This window comes from Eptesicus fuscus, chromosome 9 (genome assembly GCF_027574615.1).
Source record: "Eptesicus fuscus isolate TK198812 chromosome 9, DD_ASM_mEF_20220401, whole genome shotgun sequence".
Classification (NCBI taxonomy): domain Eukaryota; kingdom Metazoa; phylum Chordata; class Mammalia; order Chiroptera; family Vespertilionidae; genus Eptesicus; species Eptesicus fuscus.
The window spans coordinates 1,064,119-1,087,110 of NC_072481.1; the positions used below are offsets into that span (position 1 = coordinate 1,064,119).

The 22,992-nt window shown below is 64.2% G+C and overlaps 1 protein-coding gene across 1 annotated transcript; it reads right to left on the reverse strand.

Annotated features, from left to right (window-relative positions):
* Positions 1-4,809: 4,809 nt before the first annotated feature.
* TTC34 (tetratricopeptide repeat domain 34) lies at positions 4,810-22,752 on the reverse strand. Its single transcript, XM_054720628.1, has 8 exons — positions 21,987-22,752; positions 14,947-15,808; positions 13,209-13,434; positions 11,863-12,067; positions 10,671-10,837; positions 9,522-9,792; positions 8,533-8,747; positions 4,810-6,204 (listed from the first exon to the last, which is right to left on the reverse strand). Exons 1-8 carry the CDS (start codon positions 22,750-22,752, stop codon positions 5,677-5,679), a joined length of 3,240 nt encoding a protein of 1,079 aa, XP_054576603.1. The 3' UTR covers positions 4,810-5,676.
* Positions 22,753-22,992: the final 240 nt, after the last annotated feature.

Below are 22,992 nucleotides of genomic sequence, written 5' to 3' on the forward strand. Positions count from 1 at the left end.
CGTGAGGCCAGTGGCTTCTGAGTTTCCGAGCCCCCTTTGTGATGCGGGGGGTCCCCAAGGCGCTGACCCTCTGCTCCCTCAGCGAGTTCCGTCTGGGCTTGGTGTGGGGGAGGGGGACAGTTCCTGGGCCCCGGGCTCCCTGCCAAGTGGGTGCCCCTTCCAGAGCCTCTGGCCCTGACCCCCGAGCCCCTCTCCAAAGGCTGCGGGACTGCTGGGAAGGAAGCCAGACCCTTCCTTGCTGCCACCTGGCCGAGGGCGCGAGGTCAGGGCCAGGGCACAGGCTGGCAGTGGGTGTGCCAGACCCCGCCGTGGGCTCCCTTCCCTCTGGTCTCCAGTGAGGGCTCTGGGGGCCCAGCCGAGTGTCAGAGGAGGTGGGGGCCCTGATCATGATGGGAGTGGGCAGGGCTGCCAGGCTCGGATGCCTCCTCTGCCCTGGGGGACTTGAGGCTCAGACCCCAATTCCCAGGGTCCAGTGGCCCTGGCTGGGGTGGGGGCGGGGCTTTGTGGGGGCCAGGGCTCTGAGCAGGCCTGGTCAGAGCTCAGCTGTCGCTGCTTCAGGCCTGATGGAGATGGGCCTCGTGGTCAGATCTGTGCTGCGCTCAGCACGGCCAGGGGTGAACCTGAGGGGCAGGGGTGTGTGTGTGTGAAGGATTAGAAAAGACAGACAAGAGAATAAAGCTGGGGCTGGGTGGGACGCTGCTCTCTGATGGAGAGACAATGCCAGCCCCTGCGAGCCGAGTCTTTATTTTATAGCCAGATTCCAGGAGGCAAAGGAAGGGCGCGGTCAAGATGTTTACAACGTTCTCACGGGTTTAGAATCCACTCAATTACATGCACCTGAACTCTATCAAGCCCACATCACTCAGCCTCCTGGGACCACAGGTTCGGACCATAAGGGCAAGCTTACAACCACAGCCTTAGGCTGTAATTGTGCTGGGAGGGCTTTGCCCTCCATGCTGGGACCTGCACGTGGCTTTGCCACGAGAGGACTGTGTCCTCTCATTAGTCTGAGGCTTGAACCTGTCCTAACGCTGAGCTGCTCTCCACAGGGTCCACCCAGGTTCCCATCATTCAGCCACCAACTTGGCCCAACAGCTGGGACAGGAGTCGCTCACCTACAAGGTCCGTCAGTCAGGGGAGAGTGACACCGTGCTGAAGGTGTGCTCAGGAGACGCCTGTGAGGGAGCCGGGGTGCAGGCAGGGCGGCTTGTCTCCGAGCCGAGGGTCGGGGTGACGGAGAGGCCGGGGCGTCACCTCTGAACCCTACAGTCACCGCTTCCAGAATCCCAGTTAAAACGTGTACCTGCTTCCATAGCTAACGCCTTCTAACTCGGAGCCGTGCTTTTTATTGCCTGACTAGAGGCCCGGTGCATGACATTTGTGCGGGGGGTTCCCCTCAACCTGGCCTGCACCCTCTCCAACCCAGGACCCCTTGGGGGATGTCCGACTGCCTCTCGCAATCCAGGACTGCTGGCTCCTAACCGCTTGCCTGCCTGCCTGCCTGATCACCCCTAACCGCCTCTGCCTTGCCCCACACCCAGGACCTAGGATTCTCTCCTCCGGCCAGTCATAGGTACCCGGGACCTGGGCTTCCCTCCCTCTGGCCGGCCGCAGCTGCAGGGGACCATGGGTGGGTGGCTTGTCCCTCTCCCGGCCGCAGCCTGGCTGGTCCCCATTCCTCTCTCCCGTGTGGAGTGTCGGAGCTGTTACGGAGTTACTATGGTGTGACGGCCATTTGCATATGAGCTCTTCATTACGTAGGATGGACATGAGGGAGGGGAAGGGAGAAGCACTGCTGTTCCACGTACTGATGCCTCCTTGGTTGCTTCTGGTTTGTGCCCACCCGGGATCTAGCCTGTGACCTTGGTGTTCGGGACAGCGCTCGGACCAACTGGGCCACCCAGCCAGTGCTCATTAGCAATTCTTTTTGCTCTTTTTAAAACAATGGCGTGTTTCTTATTTTATTTTAAAAATATTTTTATTGATTTCATAGGAGAGGGAGAGATAGAAACACTAATGATGAGGCAGATCATGGACCGGCTGCCTCCTGCACAATCCCCACTGGGGATGGAGCCCACAACCCGGGCACATGCCCCGACCCAGAATCAGACTGCGACCTCCTGGCTCACAGGTCGATGCTCAACCTGAGCCCCGCCGCCGGGCGGCAGTTTTCTATGACGTTCTCGCTATTTGGCTCTCCGGTGTGGCTTCTGTCCCCTGGGTGGTCCGGCTGAGAACACTCACATTGATGCCAGGGGGTCCCTGTCACCGGGCCTGAGCTAGGACGGGGGTGGGGGTGGGTGGTGTGTCCTGGGGCCGGAGGTCCTTGGCGGGGGTGGGGGGTGGGAGGGGGGAGGCCATTGGCAGCCCCAGGATGGTGCCGTGCGGCCGTTTCCTGGAGCACTTACTTCCGGGAGAGACGCACCCATCCGGTCCCGGAACGCGCAGCTGAAGGCACAGCAATCAGAGCGCAGCCGGCGGCTCCGCCAGAACCCTCGGGGCGCGCATAGGGCTGGCGCTGCTCCGTCAGCTGCAGGCTCGATCCCCCACGCGGCCTGATGGCAGTGCTGGTGCATTCACAAATTCCTCTCCGAGTTGCTCTTGACAAGTTAGGGCACTGATGGGGAAGGAATGGGGCCAACACAGGGAGGGGACGTCTGGTCCGGCTCAGATGGAGCGGAGAACCTTGAACCCCCGAGTCTGCGGGGCCCCGCTTCCCAGTGGAAGCAGCTTGTCCTCCAGCGTCCGAGGAGACCAGCCTTTTCTCGTCACAAACCCTGTGAGGACCTTCAGGGGTCGGGGGCCTGGAGGGGGTGCTCATCCTATTCAAGCCCCCCCCCCCCCCCCGCCCCACCTGCTATAAGTAGGGCTGGATCTCAGCATGTGGGCAAGGGGGGTCAAGTGCAAAGGCTGACCCAGGAGGAACTAGCATATGCACCCCCCAAGTTGCAGGACTTCCTAGGTCACACTGAGAAACCCGGGAGTTGTGTGTGGGAACAGTCTGAGGGTCTCAGACCCAGCAGAGGGGGTACCACGCTGGGCTCTACGAACGGTGCACCCGCCGCAGAAGCTGAATGGGCCGCGCCGGCGCACGCCAACTGCCAGAAGGGACCCCAGCCGCGCGCTCACCTGGTGAAGGCAACCTGGGCTGGACGGCGGTGAGCGGACTGGAGAGGCCGTGAGGAGGGACCCGGAGGTGCAGGGACACAGCGCCGGAGTGGCTTTATCCCGTGTGACCGGCGCACCCCACGGGGGTCACAGGGCTTGTGTGTCCTCCGTGGCTAGGATAAGCCACAGGAGCGCCCTGCGAGCGGCCCAGCCTCGCCCTCTCTGGGCACCGCCCTCTCCGCGCAGAGCATCGTCCTTCCCGGTGCCGCGGGGTCTGGTCTGTTGGTGCTTCGCTGAGGGTTTCTGAACTGAACCTGCGTGGCTCCCCGTCGGCTGAGATGATGTTTTCTTCAGGAAAGAACCTGGAACCCTTCGCCCTCGGCTCTGAAGGGTTAAAGGGACCCGAGATGGACTGTGCGTGAAGGCCCGGCCATTCCCCGGCACCATCTGGGCCTGGGCCTGCTGGTGGGGCTCCTTCCCGCCACGCGATTGTCCTGTGAGTTTTGTCGGTCCCAGAGTCAGTGCAGTTACATAATATTTCCCTAGGGACGGATCCACGTCACCAGGGCCTTCAGATCCGTTTGCATAGAGTTGAGGAAAGTAATCTCGTAGCTTCTTTCAACGTCCTGTTATTCTGGTCACTTTTTAGCGGCGTGTCTGTAGCGTGAGGGCCTGACATGGAGCGGCTGATGGCGTTTCAAAGGGCACCATCTCCGATAAGCATGCTGCCCGCTGTGTGCCAACAGCCAAGCCGCCAGAGGAGCTGGGCCCCCGCCCCGAAGCGCCCCTTTTAGGAAACTCTGGGGGCCCAGATAACTGACCTTGGAGGTGACCCTGCCTCCAGTCCCCGGGACCTCATTCCCTCGTCAATGTGCCAAATTAGCTAATCACGAGGGATCCCAGAAAACCCGACACGCCCCTTGGCCCGGCGAAGGCAGAGCCCAGCCCCCGAGCTCGCCCTGTGGCCCCGACGTTCCGTGCAGCCTCCAGGACCCCGAGGAATGAACCTTGTTCCTCAGAGTCCCCCGACGGCTTTTGCCGAGTTGCATCCCGACATCACAATCACAAGGGCTGGTCCACCCCAACGCGGGCTGCAGACGGGGACGTGTCTGGGGCGCCCCCCGCAGGCAGCACAGGCCCAGGTGAGCGCCCGCCTCCCGGGCAGGGGCGGCCCGGCCAACAGCTGGGCGGACACTTGTCTCTGCTTCTCCTCCTTTCCTGTTTGCTGGTGGTTCGTCTGTTTTACTGTATTTTTGGATAATCGCGTTTTCGGTTTAGCCGTCTTCTATTTTTCTATTTTACTTTACTACTTTCTGCTTTGGGCCATGCCTTCTGGTTTCCTAACGTCTCGAGTTGAAGATGCACGTCACTCGTTTTCCTCTGTGCTGCTGCGTAAATTCTTGGGGTTCATCCTCTGTCTGGGACTCTAAGCTGTGTCTCTCCCAGGCGTCACACTTCCCGTTTTTTGTTATTATTTTTTCCAAAATTATGCAATTCCAGATGTGACTTCCTCTTGAAACCAACACGCTGTTTCCCATGCAGGCAGCGGATGAGGCTTACAGCTTCAGTGTCTCGAGGTAGGGAAGTGCCGCCCGCTCCGCCCCGTGAACATGTCCTCGGAGAGTGTGTGGTGACCTGGGCCAGCAGGTGCCTCCGCTCGTCCTGGGCCAGAGTCTGATTGGCCTCAGTCAGACCCACCCTGGCATATTGCTCGGGAGGACCCCGTGCAGCGCCGGCTGCAGCGCACGGCGTGACGCTGGGGTGATGGTCAGCCCTCACGTCCACCTGCGCTGGGCGTGGGAGCATCCCAGAGGCAGGCTGGGCGGGAGGGCAGGGCCTGGAGCAGGACAGACGGACGGACGCTGCCTGGGGAGCTGGGAGGCGGAGACCCTCTGCAGGTCCCGGGCTGTCTTCCGTTGAGGAACCCGCCCCGAGCCGGGGTGTGGCTCCCACTCACCCGAGAACTTGACTGTGACCCTGTGTTGCTGTTGCACCTTCAGTCCCTGCTTCCCAAATGGGACGAGGCTACTTCACAGGGTCTCCGGGGCGGGGCTCCTCGACTCCCCAGGAGAGAGGGTTTTCCAGGCAAACAGGAGGGCGAGTTTCATCCACAGAGAAGCTCCGATACCGCCCCAGCTCGGCCAGGTCAGCAAGCAGCCAGCCTCTCTGCTCGTTAGCGCGGCTCTCTGCTCGGCAGGGAGGAGGGGCCACATCGTCGCCATGGCGGGTGGTGGGTGTGGGCACAGGGCTGCCCAGAGAGGGACTTGATGGATGGGCCTCCGCTGGAGAGCTTTGTCTTTGGCTTAGGCCAGGGTCAAAGGCTGCTTCATGCTGAGGGAGGGGCTGCACCGGCGCCTCAGGTCCAACCTGCTGGCCCCATGCCCCGGCCACAAAGGCCCAGCGTTGGGGATCAGGGGGCCATTGCAGGAAGGGGCTCTGGGCTCCAGGCCAGCGAAACTCCCTTCTCTCTGCCGACCCATCCACCTCAGAGCTGGGAGGCTGGGGTCCACACCTCCCTGGTTTGGGGGAAATGACAGGGTGGCCCGGGACTGGGCCAAGCAGTGCAGGTCAGTGGAGCCGGCAGCCCGAGGCTGCCTCCCTCCGGAGCCTCGCCCTCAGCCTCCTCAGGCCACAGTGCTCGGGGTCCAGCAGGAGCCCGCTCTCGGCGGCCGTCCAGGCCTCTTCGTGCCGCTGCTCCTCCAGGCAGCGCTGCCCGTGGCCCAGCAACACCTGGGCGGCGGGGGCCCGGCCGGGCCGCTCCCACAGGCTGCTCTGGGCTGGGGCGGGCGCCAGCCTGAGGGCCTGGGCGAAGGCCCCTGCGGCCCCGGCCTGGTTCCCCAGGCTCAGGAGCAGGCGGCCCCTGGAGCACAAGTCCTCCACCCGCGTCCGGAGGTCGCCGTCCCCCGCGCCGTCCCGGAGCACGAGGTCCAGGTCTCCGAGCGCCCGGCCGCACTCCTGCAGCTCGGCCAGGCAGGCGGCCCGCAGGCGCAGGTCACAGGCCCTGCCGCCTCCGGCCAGGACGGCCAGCGAGCAGTAGCCCAGCGCCTGCCTGGGCCGCCCCGCGGTCAGGAGGGCGCTGGCTTCCTGGGCTGCAGCCTGCAGAGGGGCAGAGGGAGGGAGTGCCGTCAGCCCGGGATGTCTGGGCCCCGCACCGCCCTGCACACCTGGGCTCTGCAGAGCTGCCGTGTCTGGAGCAGGCACCTCCCTGCCCTCAGAGGCCTCCTCACCCCCACCCCCCTCCTCCTCCCGGCTCTCCCTTCTCACAGCCCTACAGCTTCTCACCGGGCGGCCTCCTCCCTCCCTCCCTCTGCTCCTCTCCAGGCCCCCCTGCTGGGCCTCTCCCTGCCCACCCTGCCTGGCCCTGCGGACAGTACCAAACACCCCCTCTGCAGCCCAAGGTCAGGAAGCTCTAGTGGACTTCTCACTAGGGTCCTGCAGAGCCAGTCACCGGTGGGGATAGGACGAGGTCACAGTGGGGGCAGGACGAGGTCACAGGTGAGGACACGACCCAGTCACAGTGGGGATAGGACGAGGTCACAGTGGGGGCAGGACGAGGTCACAGGTGAGGACACGACCCAGTCACAGGTGGGGACAGGACGAGATCACAGAGGGGACAGGACCCGGTCACAGGAGGGGACAGGATGAGGTCACAGGTGAGGGCAGGACCCAGTCACAGTGGGGACAGGACCCGGTCACGGTGGGGGCCATGGTGCTGCCGCCGCCCCGCCCTCCTGCACTTCAGCCGGGATCTGCCAGCGCGACCCGGTGCTGTGGCCCGTCGCCTGCAGCCCCTCCAAACCTCCTCCAACCACCGCGGACAACCCGCCTCCTCACACGGCTCCTCCCCGCAGAGCCCAGGGCGGCTCCTCCGAGGAAGGGCCATCAGAGCAGCCTGCCCGTCCCCCCTCCTCCCTAGGCGGCCGGGGCTACTCAAGCCCCTCCGCGCCCCGGGCCGGGAAGGCGCAGGGCACCCAGCACCCGCAGTCTGCGGGCACTGGTCCAGGCGGCAGGGGGCCGGGCACCAGCGTCCAGTGTCCGCGGCGTCCCTGCTGGGCTCCTCCCAGGGCGGGGCGGCCCGGCACCCGCGGAGCCCAGCTCGCCTTCCCGTCGCGAAACACCAACCGGTGGCCGCGCAGGTGCGGCGCCCTCCCGACAGGCTTAGCGCGGCCCGGGCTCAGGGGCGGGGCCGCCGGCCGCGCAGGCGCAGTGCCTCCCGGAAACGGGGCGTGAGCACTTCCGGTTCTTTTCCGGGTTGGCACTTGTCGCTGGGCAACAGGAACGCGTGGGGCGGGTTCTCCTCGCGGCGGACACCAGTGCCCGGCGGCCCCGCCCCAGGGGTCCCCGCCCTGCGACCCTCCTGCGCTCTCGGTCCCGGGGACACTGTCTCACCCCTTGGCTCCCCCGCCCTGGGGGCAGCGTTCCCGCCGCATTACCCATCGCTCTGCGCCCTGTGCGTGTAGCCAGCTCCGCTATGAAATAAAGCCCCCACCACCCCGTGCTGCTCTCCGGGCGGACCTGAGTGCTGGGGCCTGGGCGCCCGGTCCTGGGGCTCAAAGCACACTGTCCCCTCGAGTGGTCCCTGCCCCTCCCTCCACCCCTACCCTGAGGCCTCCCGCCAGTGCAGGGGGAGGTGGTCAGACCAGCACCGACCACACGCTGCCCCCTGCCCGGGCCCACTTGCTCCTGGGAGTCTGGCTTCCATTACAGCTAGGCTAGAAACCTCTCCCCCCGGCCAGCCCCGCCCCCCTTCACGTCCCCAGCGCCGTTTGGGCCCTTGGGTGAGTATTCTGAGCTCAGTCCTGCAGCCAGGCCGGTGCCTTGACCTCCCTCCCCACCCTGCTTTCACCTCCAGGGCGCGCGCCAGCCCTCGCCCTGCTCCAGGGTCTGCAACACTGACGCTCTGAAGTGAACCCCATTGTCTCCCCTGAAGCTCAAGGGCCAGAGGGCGGGGCTGTGGCTACCCGCAGCACCTGGCGGAAGGAAGGCGCTCATACATTCTTGTGGGATAAGAGCGGAGTGAAAAACCAGCCAGCCAAAGAGGCAGTGACGCCGCTCAGCATGTCTCCACCTGCAGGAGCCGCGCCCCCCCCCCCCCCCCCCCCCCGTGCTGTGTCTCCCCCGCCTGACCTGGGGTTGGGATGGGCTTCGTGCAGGAGCAAGGTGCTCCCGGCCGGTTTCGCCTGGCTCTGAGGAGGGGACCCCTCCCGCTCCCCACCCAAGTCACCTGTGGCTTGCGCGCCTTGTGCAAAGCAGCTGGAGGTCACTGGTGTCGTGAGAGCGTAGCTTGAGGTGGCGACACCCGGGAGCCTCTGGCTCACCCCCCCACCCCACCCCCCTGAAAGCTCGCAGAGAATGCAGCGCTGCCCTGAGCGCCCGTCGTGCTGGGAGGGGCAGCCACGGGGCTCCCTGGGGTGCTGCACGCACCTGGGCCAGGCCCTGCCGCTCCGAGGCCTCCAGGAGGCTCAGCAGGAAGCCGAGGTCCCCGGCGTCCGTCTCCGCCAGGCACTGCAGGTCCCGGGCAGCGGCTGGCACGTCTCCCTTCTTGAGCCGGAGCAGGCCAAGCCGGGCCCGGGCCGCCTCAGAGGGCGGGGTGGGGCGCAGGGCTTCCTGTAGGCGGGCGCCCGCCTCCTCATAGCTGCCTGTCAGGGATTCGGAAGGGCAGTCAGGGTTGCGCCCGGTCGGGGGGCAGAGGTGGGCCTCGCTGGCCACTGCACTGGGGCGCCCTCCACAGCCTTTCTTGCTCTGTGTGGCTCGGGGAACAGCGGGCTGATGGAATCGCTTAGCCCCGGGCGGGAACAGCCAGGAGCAGAGGGACATGGTGATGCATGCTGGTCACATGGACGTGCCTGCTACCAGCGCCCCAGCCCATGTCTCTCAGGCCGAGCAGCAGGGCTCTGAGCCCCTCACATGGGTCTGCTCCCCCCGCCCCTGCCCCCGCCAGCAGCCAGCATGGGGCCGGAGCAGGACTGGAGTCAGGGATAACCAATGGGGGACATGCAGGCTGCACTGAGGACCCCCCACCCCCCGCCTCTTTCAAGTTAGTGCTGAAACGAGTTCAGGGTTTTTCAGGAAAGGCCACCATTTGGGCACATGTGGCTGGGTGGGCCCTGGGCCCGGGGCACTCGGCCAACATCTGTGGAATTAACGCCCGAGCGACGGAGGGCCGGAGCCTGCGTGAAGCTCCGAGTCCCCGCCTGTTTCTCCTCCCTGCAGGCACAGCGTGGGGGTGACCCGGAGCCGGATGTGCGCACACGAGGCTCGAGGGACCGAGGCCAGGGGCCTGGGATTCGGCTGGAGGGACCTCGGAGGCCGCCGGGTCAGGGTCTCTCCCGGTTTACAGAAGGGACTCCAGGGGAGAGAGGAGCGGGGACAGAGGGACGGAGACCATGTCCCCAGGCCTGGCCGCCACGTACCCAGGGCCACGAGCACGTCGGTCAGGAGGAGGTGCCCGCGCGGCTGCCCCGCGTCCATTTCGACCAGCGCCTCCCCCGCGGCCAGGAGGCCCTGGACGTCGCTGTCGCTGAGGGGGGCCCCGGGGGCCGGCCGCCGGCTCAGGAGGCCCCGGCAGCAGGAGCACAGGCCCTGGGCAATGAGGGCCCGGGCCTCCGGCTTCAGCGAGCGGAGCTCAGAGACCGCCGTGCGCGGGTCCAGCCTCAGCGCCGAGAGGACGTCGGCCACGGCCTCCTACGGGGCAGACGGGGCGGGTGCGGGGGTCGTCCCGCGTGTCACGTGTCCGTCCTCCCCGTGTCTGGGTGCCAGGCACACCCCACGGTAGGCAGTCCAGCCCCTGCCCGCTCAGCCTGGGGGGAGTCAGCCCGAAGGAGGAGCCGAGGGCCTGTGGGAGCACCCGGCCCCCCGCAGCAGGCCCGCCTGGCCCATTCCCGTTCCTGGTTAAGGGGCTCGGCCCTGGGAAATCCAGCCAGGGAGGGACACGCAGAGCTGCTTCCCCGCCCCAGGGCGCCCGGCCGCCCAGGCCCTCGGGGGAAACGGGCGCGTGGAGGTGGCCTCGCGTCCTGACAGCTTGGATCGGGTCCCTCGCTTCCGAGGACTCCAGCCCCGAAGCTCATCAGAGAACCTGGCAGGCCCCCCCGCCCCCCCTCTGCCTCCGTGAAGCCTCGGGCAGCCGGCCAAGCGCAGTCACTGCCAGGGACACTGCTCCTGGCTGAGAGGTGCCCTGTCCCGGCCACTCGGCTGTGGCTGCCTCTGGGCATGTTTTCTCTGTGAGAAACACCTCCCGCCCTGCCCCCTGCCCCCTGCCCTCCGTGTAGACAGTCAGGGTAGCACCCAGATGCAGCCGAGGTCTCAGTATTTTAAGCTGGGGCCCCCTGGCGGCCCTGAGGGGTTAGCGCACGTGTCCTGTCCATGCTGACCCAGGGCCGCTCCACACTGGGACGTGTCCACGAGGCTCGGCGCCCCGGGCAGCGGGGTGAGGATGGGCCTCTCACCGCCGGGATGGCCCGACCCTATTCCCGCCCTTCTCTGGGGGTTGAGGGGGAAGGCAGCACCTCCCCTAAGCTTCCCCCACTGCGCCCGCCCGGGCCCAGGGGAGGGGGGGGCTGTACCGGCTGCTGGTCCAGGGCCAGGTGCAGGAGCGCCCGCCCGCACAGCGCCTGCACGTGCCCCGGCTCGGCCCGCAGCACGGAGTTGAAGTCGAACAGGGCGGTCTTCCTCTGGCCCAGGAGCGCGTAGCATCGGGCGCGGGCGAGCAGGGGCTCGCTGGCCTGGCTCCCTGGAGGAAGGGGCGTGGCATCAGGGCCACTCACTGGCCACAGATGGGCGACAGGCGGGCACCGTGCCCCTCTCTCCATCCAGCCTTTACGGCGCCCCTCCTGGTGCCCGACGGGGGGAGGACTAGAGGGTGCAGCAGCTGTGGGGCCACCTCGGGGAGCTCACAGGGCAGTCTGGCTGCAGGGCATGGCGAGCCCAAACGGGAGGGTGGCGCCTGGGACGGTCAGAGGGGCTTCCGAGCGAAGGGGCACTGCAGGCGAGGGGCCGGGAGGAGGCAGGTCCTCGGGGCCGGGCGTGCAATGGGCACAAGCACGAAGGTGCCAGGAGGGCAGGCACGGCTCCGGGCGGCCTCTCCCCTAAGAGGCTGTCACCCCCACGCTTCCTCCAAGCGTGTGCCCAGCGATGGACACGGGAGGCGTGCTCGGCCCTGCAGGACGATGTGGGCTGTGTCCCGGCCCCAGCCCCGGCCCCAGCTGTGCAGGAATTAGCTCCCTTCATCCCACTTCCTGCCACTGGGGCGTCTCCGCCATCCCAGGTGGGGAGGAGGTGCCCCGTGGGCGCAGCCAGAAAGGCACTGGCATCCGGATTCCAAGTCCACGCGGAGTCTCGAGCCCCCCCTCACTGTGTGTCCTTGGGAACGTCCCTTCCCTGTCCCCTGCGACCCTCTGACCAGCCCCGGCCCGGCACCCAGGGCGGGGCCGGCGGGTTGGCTGAGTGAGCCCACTCTTTCCAGGAGGGGCTGAGGGGAGCGGGGCCCTCACCTCCCACGGTTGGTAGAAGAGCCTACCCTCAGGTGGTCCCCCTACTCTGAGGGCCCAGGGTGTGAGGAGGCCCAGCTCAGTCCTCAGGGTCCTCTCCGGGCCTCCGTGCAACACGCCCTCAGCAAGGGGCCACTCCCTGTCCCCCCATGGATGTTCCCAGGGCGCACACACCCTGGACCGCCGGGACCCCCACATCCAGCTAGGCAGAGGCTCCCCATGTCCCTGGCACAGGAGGGGCCCCCAGGGGCGGGCAGGCAGCTCCTACCTGCAGCAAAGATGGCCAGAGAGAGGTAGGCGATGGCCTCCCTGGTGTGGGCCTCGCCCTCCGCCCCGCCCGGCTGCGCCCGCAGGATGGCCAGGGCCCGAGCGTGGCAGTGGCTGTGCAGCAGCTGCCGGTCCTCCGGGCGGAAGACGTCCAGGGTGGGCTGCAGACAGGCCGTGTCCCCGGACTGGGCCACCTTCTTCACCAGCTGCAGGGCCAGGAGGGTCCCCGCAGTGACTCCTGTGCCCTACCTACCCCGTTCCATGCCCAGGCTCCGGGCTGGGCGGGCTCACCGGGGCGTGGCCACTGGGGGGCGTGGCCGATGGGAGGGTGGCTCATGGAGGCGTGGCCTGTGGAGGCATGGCCAATGGGGCATAGCTCACAATGGAGTGTGCGGGGGCGGGGCCTGTGGAGGCGTGGCCAATGGGGCATAGCTCACGATGGAGTGTGCGGGGGCGTGGCCTGTGGAGGCGTGGCCAATGGAGTGTGGTTGTGGGGGCGTGGCCAACAAGGGCGTGGTCAGCAAAGGGGCAGGGCTCGTGGTGGGTGTGGCTCCTGGGGCTTGGCTCATATGGGGGCAATGACTGTGAGTCCCTAGGGAAGGCTGGGGTGCGCGAGGTGTGAGCGCCCCTTTGGGCTACTCCTGTCCGCTGGGTGGTGGGAGTTGGGGGTGTCTGTGTCCTTGAGCGATGCCTCCTCCTCCTCGGTGATGTGGGAGGCAGAGGGGTCTGGGTGGAGCGAGAACCCCAGGTGGACATGACCTTGGAGCTCAGGCAGCCCCACCCCAAAGAGGCCCTGCGTGCCCCTGCTGGCTGCTGGGCACTCGTCCCTCCCTCCGTATGCCCAGCGCAGGGGGACAGACACCCAGACCAGGTCACAGGGCAGGGGGACGCCGACAGGCCGCACGGCCGACGTTCACAAAGCCCAACACCTTCCCTTGGGACGCAGCCTCCTGACCACGTCCAACAGGAGCCCCAGGGAGGGGAAGTTTGCTCTTCCTGGGAGCAGGGCAGCCTCGGAGGGAGGCCAGCAGGTCTGAGGGCCTGGGGCCCCTTCACCGACCCCCCTTCCGGGGCAGGGTCACGTCCAAGCCGAGTTTACATGGGAGGTTTGGGGCGAAGCTAGGCCTGCACTTAACTTTGCCCTTTTGAGATATGGAGCGCCTACTGCATGCAGGAGGCCTGCGGGGGGGAGGGGCCCGGGCACCTGCTCCGGCTAATTCCTGTGACAACCAGCAAGGCCAGGGCACAGAGGAGGAGCCTGAGGGTCAGAGTGGCCAGTGACCTGCCGGGGGTGGCGGCGCGAGGCTGGGACGAGCTGGGCTGCGGTGCAGAGCGAGGGCCCCTCACCTGGTTGGCATCGTAGGAGAAGCCCCTCCGCAGCTGCAGCAGGGCCAGCCGCGCCAGCACGGGGGCCGCCTGGGGCCGGCGGGACAGCGCCACCAGCAGCGCCTTGTGGGCGTCGTCCAGGCGGCCCAGGCGGTACAGGGCGTCCGCCGCCAGGAGGCGGGACACCTCGTCTTCCGTGTCCAGCTCCATCAGCAGCGTGGCCAGCTGGTACACGCCCTGGGCGTCCCTGCAGGGAGAGATGCGGGGGGAGCGCAGGCCCCTCCATACACCCCCCCCCACACACACACCCAGGCAGCCTGGCCACAGGCAAGTCCTACCCCACGCACCTGGCCCGGGCAGCTCCCTTCTGCTGGGCGGCAGAGGCCAGGTGCTGCTGGAAGGACCCTCCCCCCTCCCTCTCCCCCACCCTGTGGGACAGGCATCCTACAGATGGGAGAATGGAGGCTGGGTGCTGATCCCGGTAACCCTGCCCTCCTTTCCTTCTCTGCAAACACAGGATGGCAATGCCGGCCTTGCCGAGCTCGGGGTGTGCGGAGGCAGAGCTCGGGAACACACCAGGCCCTGCTCCTGGGGCCCCGGGAAGGGACACGAACTCCCACTGGGAGAAGGGGTGGGCACCCTGGGATGTGAAAATCCCCAGAGAACAAATATAAAGGGCCCCAACCACACCCGTGGAGGCGCCCCCTCACCAGCAAATCACAGCCAGCAAAACCAAGCAACCAGGGGCAGAGGGAGGGAGGGAGGGAGGGAGGGAGAGAGAGAGAGAGAGAGAGAGAGAGAGAGAGAGAGAGAGGTGGTGACATCGCACACGCCCCCCAGAAGGCCCCCAGCTCAGTGCTTTCCGCTCAAAACAGCTGCGGAGACCTCACTGGGCTGGCAGTTCACAAGGGCACCCCAGGGCGGGGGTGGGCCCCGACGGGCAGGTGGGCAGCTCCGAAGGCAGGGCCCGCACGGGGCCACACTCCCCGACCAGGAGCCCCTGGGCCTCCGTGTGAGGGGCAGAGCAGGGTGGAGCACCGGGTGCCTTGTAGCCAAGAGCAGAAGCTGGGGCCGGTGGCGGGTCTGGGGGGGGGGGGGTCCCCAGGGGCTCCTGGGCTGCAGGACACGCAGCTCGTGACAAGGGACCTGCTCACGCTCCACTGAGCACAAAGTGGGGGTGAGCTGCCCGCACAGCACGCCTCACGTCTGTGACCGTGTTTCACGCACAGAGAACCAGCTGGAAGGGATGCACCGCGGGGTGAGGGGTGCGTCTTATTTTGCCATTTCCGTGTTTGAGTTTCTAATCTGCTGTAAGTCAGTGCTTACAGAAAAGGCCTGGGCGCCGGGCTGGCGTGGCTCAGTGGGTGAGCGCCGCCCTACAAACCAGGAGGTCACGGTTGGAGTCCTGGTCAGGGCACGTGCCCGGGTTATGGGCTCGATCCCCAGTGGGGGGCATGCAGGAGGCAGCCGATCCATGGTTCTCTCTCATCATTGATGTTTCTCTCTCTCCCCCTCTCCCTTCCTCTCTGACATCAATTAAAAAAAATTATATATATATATATATATATATATATATATATATATATATAAAGGCTTAGGCCCCGGCGCTAAACCTGCCCCCAGTGACTTAAAGAACCCCGCCCCCTGCCCCCTCCCCCCGCAGCCCCGCCTCCGTTCTCGCATCTGGAAGCAGCGCCGCGGGGCTGCCCTGCAGAAGCCCAGATGCAGCCGCCCCGGAGCGCGCGGGGCTGGTGTTTACCTGTCCGGCTCGTTGGAGCCCTCGGTCTCCGCGGCCTGGCTCCGGCGGCCCCGCGCGCCCGCGGGTCCGGTGGGTCCCGGGTCGGGCCTCCGCTGGAGCATCCGGCGGGCCTCCTCGCGCAGCACCGTCAGCAGCAGCCCCCGCAGGTTCCAGGGCACGAAGGCCTTGGCGACGAGCAGCGCCTCCTCGGGCTGCAGCCGGCAGGCGGTGACGTAGTCCAGCGCGCCCAGGAACGCGCTCCCCGCCAGCACGCGCAGCAGCCCCCGGCCGCACAGGGCGCGCACGCAGCCGCGGGGGTGCGGCGGGCCCTGCGCCACCACCGCCTGGAAGTCCTCCCGGGCGCCCGGCGCGTCCCCCGCGTGCAGCGCGCAGAAGCCGCGAAGCGCCAGCAGAGGCGCTCGGTCCCCCGCGCGGTCCCCGGCGGCGCGTTGGCCCGCGCGGTCCCGGGGGCGCAGCAGGCGCTCACACAGGGCCCGGGCGCCCGCCGCGTCCCCCGCCAGCAGCAGGCACTCGGCCAGGCGGGCTCCCAGGGCCGGGCGCGCCCCGGGCGGCGCCACCCGCAACAGGACGCGGAGCGCGCGCGCCACCGGGGCCAGCAGCTCGCGGCCCGAGTCCTCGCGGAGCTCGGGGCGGCTCCGCACGGCCTCCTGGAAGTGGGCGAACCCCACGTCCGCGGCCTCCCGCACCTGGGCCAGCACCCGCTCCCGGTCCCCCGCCGAGAGCACGGCCTCCAGCTGCCTGCGCGCGCCCGCGGGGCTCTCGCTGAAGGCCTCGTGCAGGTCCCGGAGCAGGTCCTGGGCCCCTCGGTCCAGGAAGAAGGCTGCGGCCGCGCGGGTGACCAGCAGGGCGGCCAGGCGCTCACCTGCGGGGAGAGCAGAGGACCCAGTGACCAGGGCGCCCTGAAGCCGCGGGCAGGAGGCGGGCAGCGGCCCCGGGGGCTCCCCCATCCTGCTCTCAGTCTGGGTTCAGTCAGCCTCCTGCTCAGCCAACATGGAAACTTAGGTACAGCTCCGCTCCCAGCCCCCACCCCACCTTCAATAGTGGGTTTTAGGGGGGAGTTCCTCCTCCTGGGATCAGCTCCAGGTCGGAGCTGAGGGCTGACCCTGTGACCCATTGTTTCTCTGTTCTTTCTGTTGTTGTGGTTAATCCTCACCTGAGGGCATTTTCCATTGATTTTTAGGGAGAGGGGAAGAGAGAGGGAAAGACAGAGAGAAACCGATTGGTTGAGGCCTGCATGCACCCCACCAGGGTCCCGCCAGGGAGGAGCCTGCAACTGAGGTACTGCCCTTGACCGGAACCAAACCCGGGACCCTTTGGTCCGCAGGCCCACACTATCCACTGAGCCACACCGGCCAGGGCTGTGTCTTGTATTCTCTGGGCCACACCGGGACTCAACACTTCCCTCTCTGAAACAGAGATGTCCCCCGGCAGGCCCAGGAAAGAGGGGAGGGCACACCCAGTGCCACTGACGAGAGTGGGGGACTCGGGCCATTGACTGAACTCCATGCCTCAGTTTCCCCTTCCGCTTCTAATGGGATGGCACGGTCTGCAGTCACAGAGCTTCGAGAATGAAATGGGTCAGCGCGTGCCCAGTGCCGGGGGCAGGGCCTGATGGGTGTGTCCCTCGGTGAGGGTTCCTGTCAGTGCAGAAAGCCAGGCCACCCCCTGTCAGGAACCTCAGAAACCTCAGTGCTGGCGGGAGCTCAGGGCCCTGGGGGACCCCTCCCCCCATATGACAGGTTAGGAAGGTGCTGCGAGGGACAGTTCTCAGAGCCCCGCTGCTGCCGCCACCCATCCCAGGTCTCCGCTTCAGTGCTTTGTGCACAGAGAGAGCCCCTGGGAGTCCTCAGCGCGTTTCCCTGTCACCTAACACGGCCGCCACGCCAGTAACAGCCCTTGACGCGGAAACGGGCCGGCGTGAAGGCCCAGCTGCCGCAGCCCAGCCCTCTGCCGTGTGGCTGAGCGTCACGCCACAGCCCAGAGCCAAGTCAAGAGAGCATCTTGCACCCTGAGGTCGACCCACCAACGAACCAGCCCCCAGCCGGTCGCCCCGCCCAGTCCTGGTGGCCAAAGTGAAAGACATGGCTCAGTGGTTGAGGGTCGACCTATGAACCAGGGGGTCATGGTTCGATTCCCGGACAGGGTACATGCCCAGGCTGCAGGCCTGCTCACCAATGTGGGGCGTGCAGGAGGCAGGCGATCAATGGTTCTCTCTCATCATTGATGTTTCTCTCTCTCTCTCCCCCTCTCCCTTCCTCTCTGACACCAATAAAAATATATTTATTAAAAAAAGAAAGAGCCGAAACCGGTTTGGCTCAGTGGATAGAGCGTCGGCCTGCGGACTCAAGGGTCCCAGGTTCGATTCCGGTCAAGGGCATGTACCTTGGTTGCGGTCGCATCCCCAGTGGGGTGTGTGCAGGGGGCAGCTGATCGATGTTTCTCTCTCATCGATGTTTCTAGCTCTCTATCCCTCTCTCTTCCTCTCTGTAAAAAATCAATAAAATATATTTAAAAAAAAAAAAAAGAAACTTTGAGCCTTTCCCATCAGTTACTAACTCCTGACAAATGAACTCTCATCGCCGATTTGCACAATAGTTCATGGATCCGAGGGGCTGCAGCAGGTGCAGAGTCCTTGGGGCCTGGGGGAGCGGTTATTTCTTTACCACATGGAAGTGTGTTCTCTCCTCTGCTTCTGAGACCCCGGTCACACACATGAGGCTTCTACATGTCCCACCGGGCACTGAGGCTCAGTTCATTTTCTCTTCTAAGTTTAAGCTCACTGGCTCTTCTGTCGTTCCAATATGCTATGCCTTTTCCATTCCTGGTACGGCGCTTTTCGATTCTAGAACATTCATAGTTTCCGTTTACTTGCTGAGATTCCACATCTGCTCATTCGTTACGACTATATTCTCCTTTAGTCCTTCAGTGTACTACTGATAGTTCCTTCAAAGTCCTCCGTATGCTAACGTCAGCACCTGTCTTGTCATCTCGAGGTCGGTTTCTAGTGACTTCTTTTCCTCCCGCCTGTGGCTCACATTTTATTTTCTGGTTTCTTTGCATGTCTAGCAATTTTTTACTGTACACCAGACATCTGGCTGATGCTCTGTAGAGCCCGGGATCAGTTATATTCCTCTGAAGAGAAAACACGTTGGTTCGAGCAGGCAGTTAAACTGGAGGGCGTCAAACCCCGCGTTCTGTCTGTTTGGTGGGGAGCAGCTGAAATCTCCATTACGTTCTTACAGTTTCCAGCTGCTGCCTCGTCCAGACCACCAGCCTCTCCCTTGCACATGCAGTTAACTCAGCCGAGGAGCTCCGTGGATTTAATACCCAGGTTCAAAGTGGCCCCCCCGCCCCCCAGGTCTCACCCCTCTGTGGCTTCCTCCGCTTCAGGACTCCACTCGTTTTTTCAGCCTGAACTCTGTCCTGTGACATCGCCAGCCAGTGAGACCGCCGCCTTCTGTTTTATGGGGATAAAACCTGGATTGAGCCCTAGCTGGTGTGGCTCAGTGGATAGAGCGTCGGCCTGGGGACTGAAGGGTCCTGGGTTTGATTCCGGTCAAGGGCACATGCCCAGGGTTGTGGGCTCGATCCCTGGTGGGGGGCATGCAGGAGGCAGCCAATTGATTTTCTCTCATCATTGATGTTTCTATATCAGTGATGGCGAACCTATGACACACGTGTCAGCACTGACACGCGTAGCCATTTCTGATGACACGCGGCCGCTGAGGCGGCCGCATGCCGAGGATGAAACATTTGCTGCTCCTGAGGAGGAAACATTTGTGAAATAATGTTTTTTTCCTCAAAGTGACACACTACCCGAGTTATGCTCAGTTTTTTGGCGAAGTTTGACACACCAAGCTCAAAAGGTTGCCCATCACTGATCTCTATCTCTCCTTCTCCCTTCCTCTCTGAAATCAATAAAAAATATATATTTAAAAGAAACACCTGGAATGAGGAGTTTCCTCAGGCAAAAACCCGCACGTGTGCACATCTCGCTTTCCATCGGCCTCACATCTCAAGGGCCAGCCCCCTCTCCCCCCCCGACCCCCCCCTCCCCGGCCGTTTCTGCCGTGCCGGTCACAGCTCCCGCTCCCAGATGGCGGCATTTTGCATGTTGTCCCCGTGGTATCTTGCTGTCTGCGGGGCACGCAGTCGGGTCAAGCTCCCCCACCCTTCCTGGAAGTGGGCTCTTCCAGCGTCCGGGCAATCTGAGGGGTGTCAGAGGCTACCCCATTGTGGGTTTAATTTCCATTTTCCCGATTACCAGCGAGGCTCATTTATGTAGAAATACCTTCTCCCCAGTCTGGCGGCAGGACGCGGTATCTCGTTTTCCCTCGCGTTCATCTCATTGCACGTTCCCCACGTGCCCGTTAGCCATCTGTGCTTCCTGTTTGGGGAGATGCTTTTGCCAGCTCTAGCGCCAGATTTTACATTTTCCTATCGACATGCAGCAGTTCTTCAGACACTCTGGGTATTATTATTATTTTTGCCCGTGGTACATTTTGCAAATATTCTCTCTCTGTTGTGGCTTGTCCCTTCGCTTTCGACAGTTGGAGGCAAAATAGAAGTTTACAACTTTTAGTTTTGTCAAATGTACCCCGTTTTCCTTTATGGCTTCCCCCTTTTGTACCGTAAGCAGCCCAGATGTTCACAGAAGCCTCAGTGACAGTCTCCTGTGCCTTCCTGTCGTGTACCTGGGCGACGGACGTGGCCCCGGGGACTTGGCTTTGCCGCAGGGTTCGGGGCAGAGAATCAGCACCATCCGTGGACGGTGCTTCTCTCTGGCGCGGTGGGCTTGCGATGCTCACGCTCACAGAGATACACGGCTCCGTGTCTGGCCCAGTTTGTGTCATTCCTCTCTGTCCCTCAAGTCAACAACCTTCTGTGTCATTAGTATAATTCTGCATTAACTGGCAGAGAAAATCCTTCACCGCCATCTTCTTCTCCATCTCCGCCCCTTCTCTTCCCCTCTCCCTTCCCTCCCCTCCTCCCCTCCCCCGTCTCCCCTCTTCTTCATCTTGTCTATTATTGGTCCTCTGCTCTTCTATTATATTACCAAATCTTTCTAGCAATAGACAGTGAACATTTCTCTATTTATATCGTTGCTCTTTATTATCTTTTAATAAAGTTTTATGATTTTCTTCATAAGGTCATATGACTCTGAAGTAAATTATTTTCTGTTGCTATAGTAAGTTTTATATGTTTTTTAAAATGTGTCATTCTTTTTTTTTTTTTTAAATATGTTTTTATTGATTTCAAAGAGGGAGAGAGAGATGGAAACATCAATGATGAGAGAGAATCATTGATTGGCTGCCTCCTGCACGCCCCACACTGGGGATCAAGCCCACGATCTGGGCATGTGCCCTTGACCGGAATTGAACCTGGGACCCTTCAGTCTACAGGCTGACGCTCTATCCACTGAACCAAACCAACTAGGGCAGTGGTTGGCAAACCGCGGCTCGCGAACCACATGCGGCTCTTTGGCCCCTTGAGTGTGGCTATTCCACAAAATACCACGGCCTGGGCGAGTCTATTTTGAAGAAGTGGCGTTAGAAGAAGTTTAAGTTTAAAAAATTTGGCTCTCCAAAGAAATGTCAATCGTTGTGCTGTTGGTATTTGGCTCTGTTGATTAATGAGTTTGCCGACCACTGAACTAGGGCTATGTTTGAACGACAAAGTTTCTATTTCTTGCTGGTGTCTGTAAGTGTAAATGCTTTTTGTATACCCTGCTAAATTCTATTGCTACATTTAATACATTCTTGTTGTTTCTTTTGGGGTCTCTGCGTAGCTAAGTACCTTGTGTGGAATAACGATAACACCATTTCCTCCTTTCTGCCTCACATGTGTTTCTCCCTTCTCGTCTTATTGCTTTGGCGAGGATCTCTAGTGGAATGGTGGGCACATGGAGCGTGAGCAGCCACCCCGTTCTTCATTTGAAATGGAAGGCTCCCAAACCATCACCACCGGGCAGGGGTTTTCGGGAGGGTCTGATGGGTGTCATCTTTCTGTGAGTTCTCAGCGGGGAGCCGTGACACCCAGCAGCTGTCTGCCCTGGGTGCTCAGGAAACAAAGGCGCAGGGCGGGAGACTGGGGTCAAAGCCACTCTCTCTCTCAGGGCGGGAGATTGGGGTCAAAGCCGCTCTCTCTCTCAGGGCGGGAGATTGGGGTCAAAGCCGCTCTCTCTCTCAGGGTGGGAGATTGGGGTCAAAGCCGCTCTCTCTCTGCATCTCGTCCCTGTGTGTCCACTCCATAAGGACAGAGCACTTCCCAAAGGGTAGAGGTTTGTTCCAGGTTTGCAGGACGTTTGCTGACCACCCCCTGCCTGGACCACCCCCTGCCTGGACCATCCTCCCCCCCGGCCTGGACCACCCCCTGCCTGGACCACACCCCGGCCTGGACCACCCCCTGCCTGGACCATACCCCTCCCCTGCCTGGACCATACCCCTCCCCTGCCTGGACCCCCCCCCCCCCCCCGCTGGCTCACTCTGGGCTTCCCAGGAGGTGCAGTTCTCTCTCCGGCTCCCCTGGCACGTTCGGCAGCAGCAGCCACAGGGGACTTGACAAGTGTAACCCAGAGCGCCTCACTGCACAGTGCAAAGCCCTCACGGTCTCCCAGCCTGAGGGTCAAATCTGAAGGTTTTCGTGGCCCGGAGGGCGTGGCCACGGCTACGGCCTTCAGGGCCTCCCTCCCCCTCTGCCCCCTCCCCCTGAGAGCCACCCTAGCTCCACTCAGTGGCCCGGACACCCACGCTCCTTCTTCCTCAGCAACCTGGAATCCTGGTTGCAGCGGAAATGACACCTCCTCCCAGAAGCCCTCCCTGACCATCCGGCTAGAGGCGCACCTGGCATTTCTCAAAGTGCTTGTTCTGTTCGCTTCTTTTCTTGGTGCTCCGTGAGGGCAGGGGCCTGCCCACTTCTCACCGGGGTGTCCCCGGCCTCAGCACAACCCCTCCCCCAGCATAAGCGGGACTTGGCTGTGCTGGAAGAAATGGCTGCCGTGACCTTCACCCTGACCCTCAGGGGCCGTGACCGCAGCCTACCTCGGGATCCGCGGCCGGCGGGGTCGGCCTCCAGGGCCCGGCTGCAGGCCGCCCGGCAGTCCTCATAGCGGCCCCCGCGGAGCAGAGCGTCGGGGGAGAGGGCGTTGCTCCAGGTGCCCCCGGGGTCCAGGGCGGCCAGGAGTCTCCGGCCGTCGGCCTCCCGCTGGCCGGCGCTGTCCGCGGCGACGTGGGCCTGGAGGACGCTGACCAGCACGGGCAGGTAGGGCCGCTGGTGGGTGAGGACGAAGGCCACGGTGCGGTCCGCCGCCGAGGCGAAGGCCTGGAGGTAGTCGGCCAGGCCGGCGTCCACCTGCGCCCCCGACAGGATGCGCGCCAGGGCGCGGGTCAGCCGCAGCTCCAGGCCCTGCTGGGAGTGCGCGGCCAGCAGGGCCCCGCAGCGCCGCACCACCTCCGCGTGGCGCCCGCGGGCCAGCAGGCCGGCCAGCGAGTGCAGCGCCGCGGCCGGGTGGTCCGGGCACAGCGTGGCCAGGAAGGCGCAGGCCAGGGTCCCGGTCAGGGACACCACGGCCATGCCGTCCCAGTGGATGGCGGGGATCTGGCTTTCCCCTCGGCACCAGGCCTCCAGCGTGGCCACCACGGCTGCCCCCCGGGCCTCGGCCAGGGCCGCCCGGACGCTCCTCACTGCGGAGGGGGCGTGGCAGCTGAAGGCGGCCAGGTAGAAGGCCGTGGCCAGCGGGGGCTCCCCCAGCGCCAGGTGCTGGTCCCCCTCCCGGCAGAGGCAGGCCACAAGCTCCTGGGCCGACATCACCGCCGTGCTCCCCGCCAGGCCATGTCCAGTCCTCACGCCCCTGCGGTGGGAGGGGGCGTGGTCAGTGCTCGCAGCGGTCAGCCCGTTGGCCCTGTGCCCCCCCGGGCCTGCTCCAGATCAGCCTCCCGCCCCTCCCCCCGAGCCCCCGGGGTCAGTGCTGGGCCCTGAGCGGAGAGGGTGAACCGGGCTGTTAGGGGGTTGGCCGGGCCGGGCTCCAGACCGGGATTTGCCTCTGGC

Excerpts from the sequence above, each read along its gene's own strand:
- TTC34 (XM_054720628.1), bottom strand. The coding sequence starts at position 22,752 with ATGTCGGCCCAGGAGCTTGTGGCCTGCCTCTGCCGGGAGGGGGACCAG. Across the intron at positions 15,809-21,986 it reads CGCCGGCCGCGGATCCCGAG|GTGAGCGCCTGGCCGCCCTG; the intron begins GTAGGCTGCGGT and ends CTCTCCCCGCAG. Across the intron at positions 10,838-11,862 it reads TCTGGCCATCTTTGCTGCAG|GGAGCCAGGCCAGCGAGCCC; the intron begins GTAGGAGCTGCC and ends CCCTTCCTCCAG.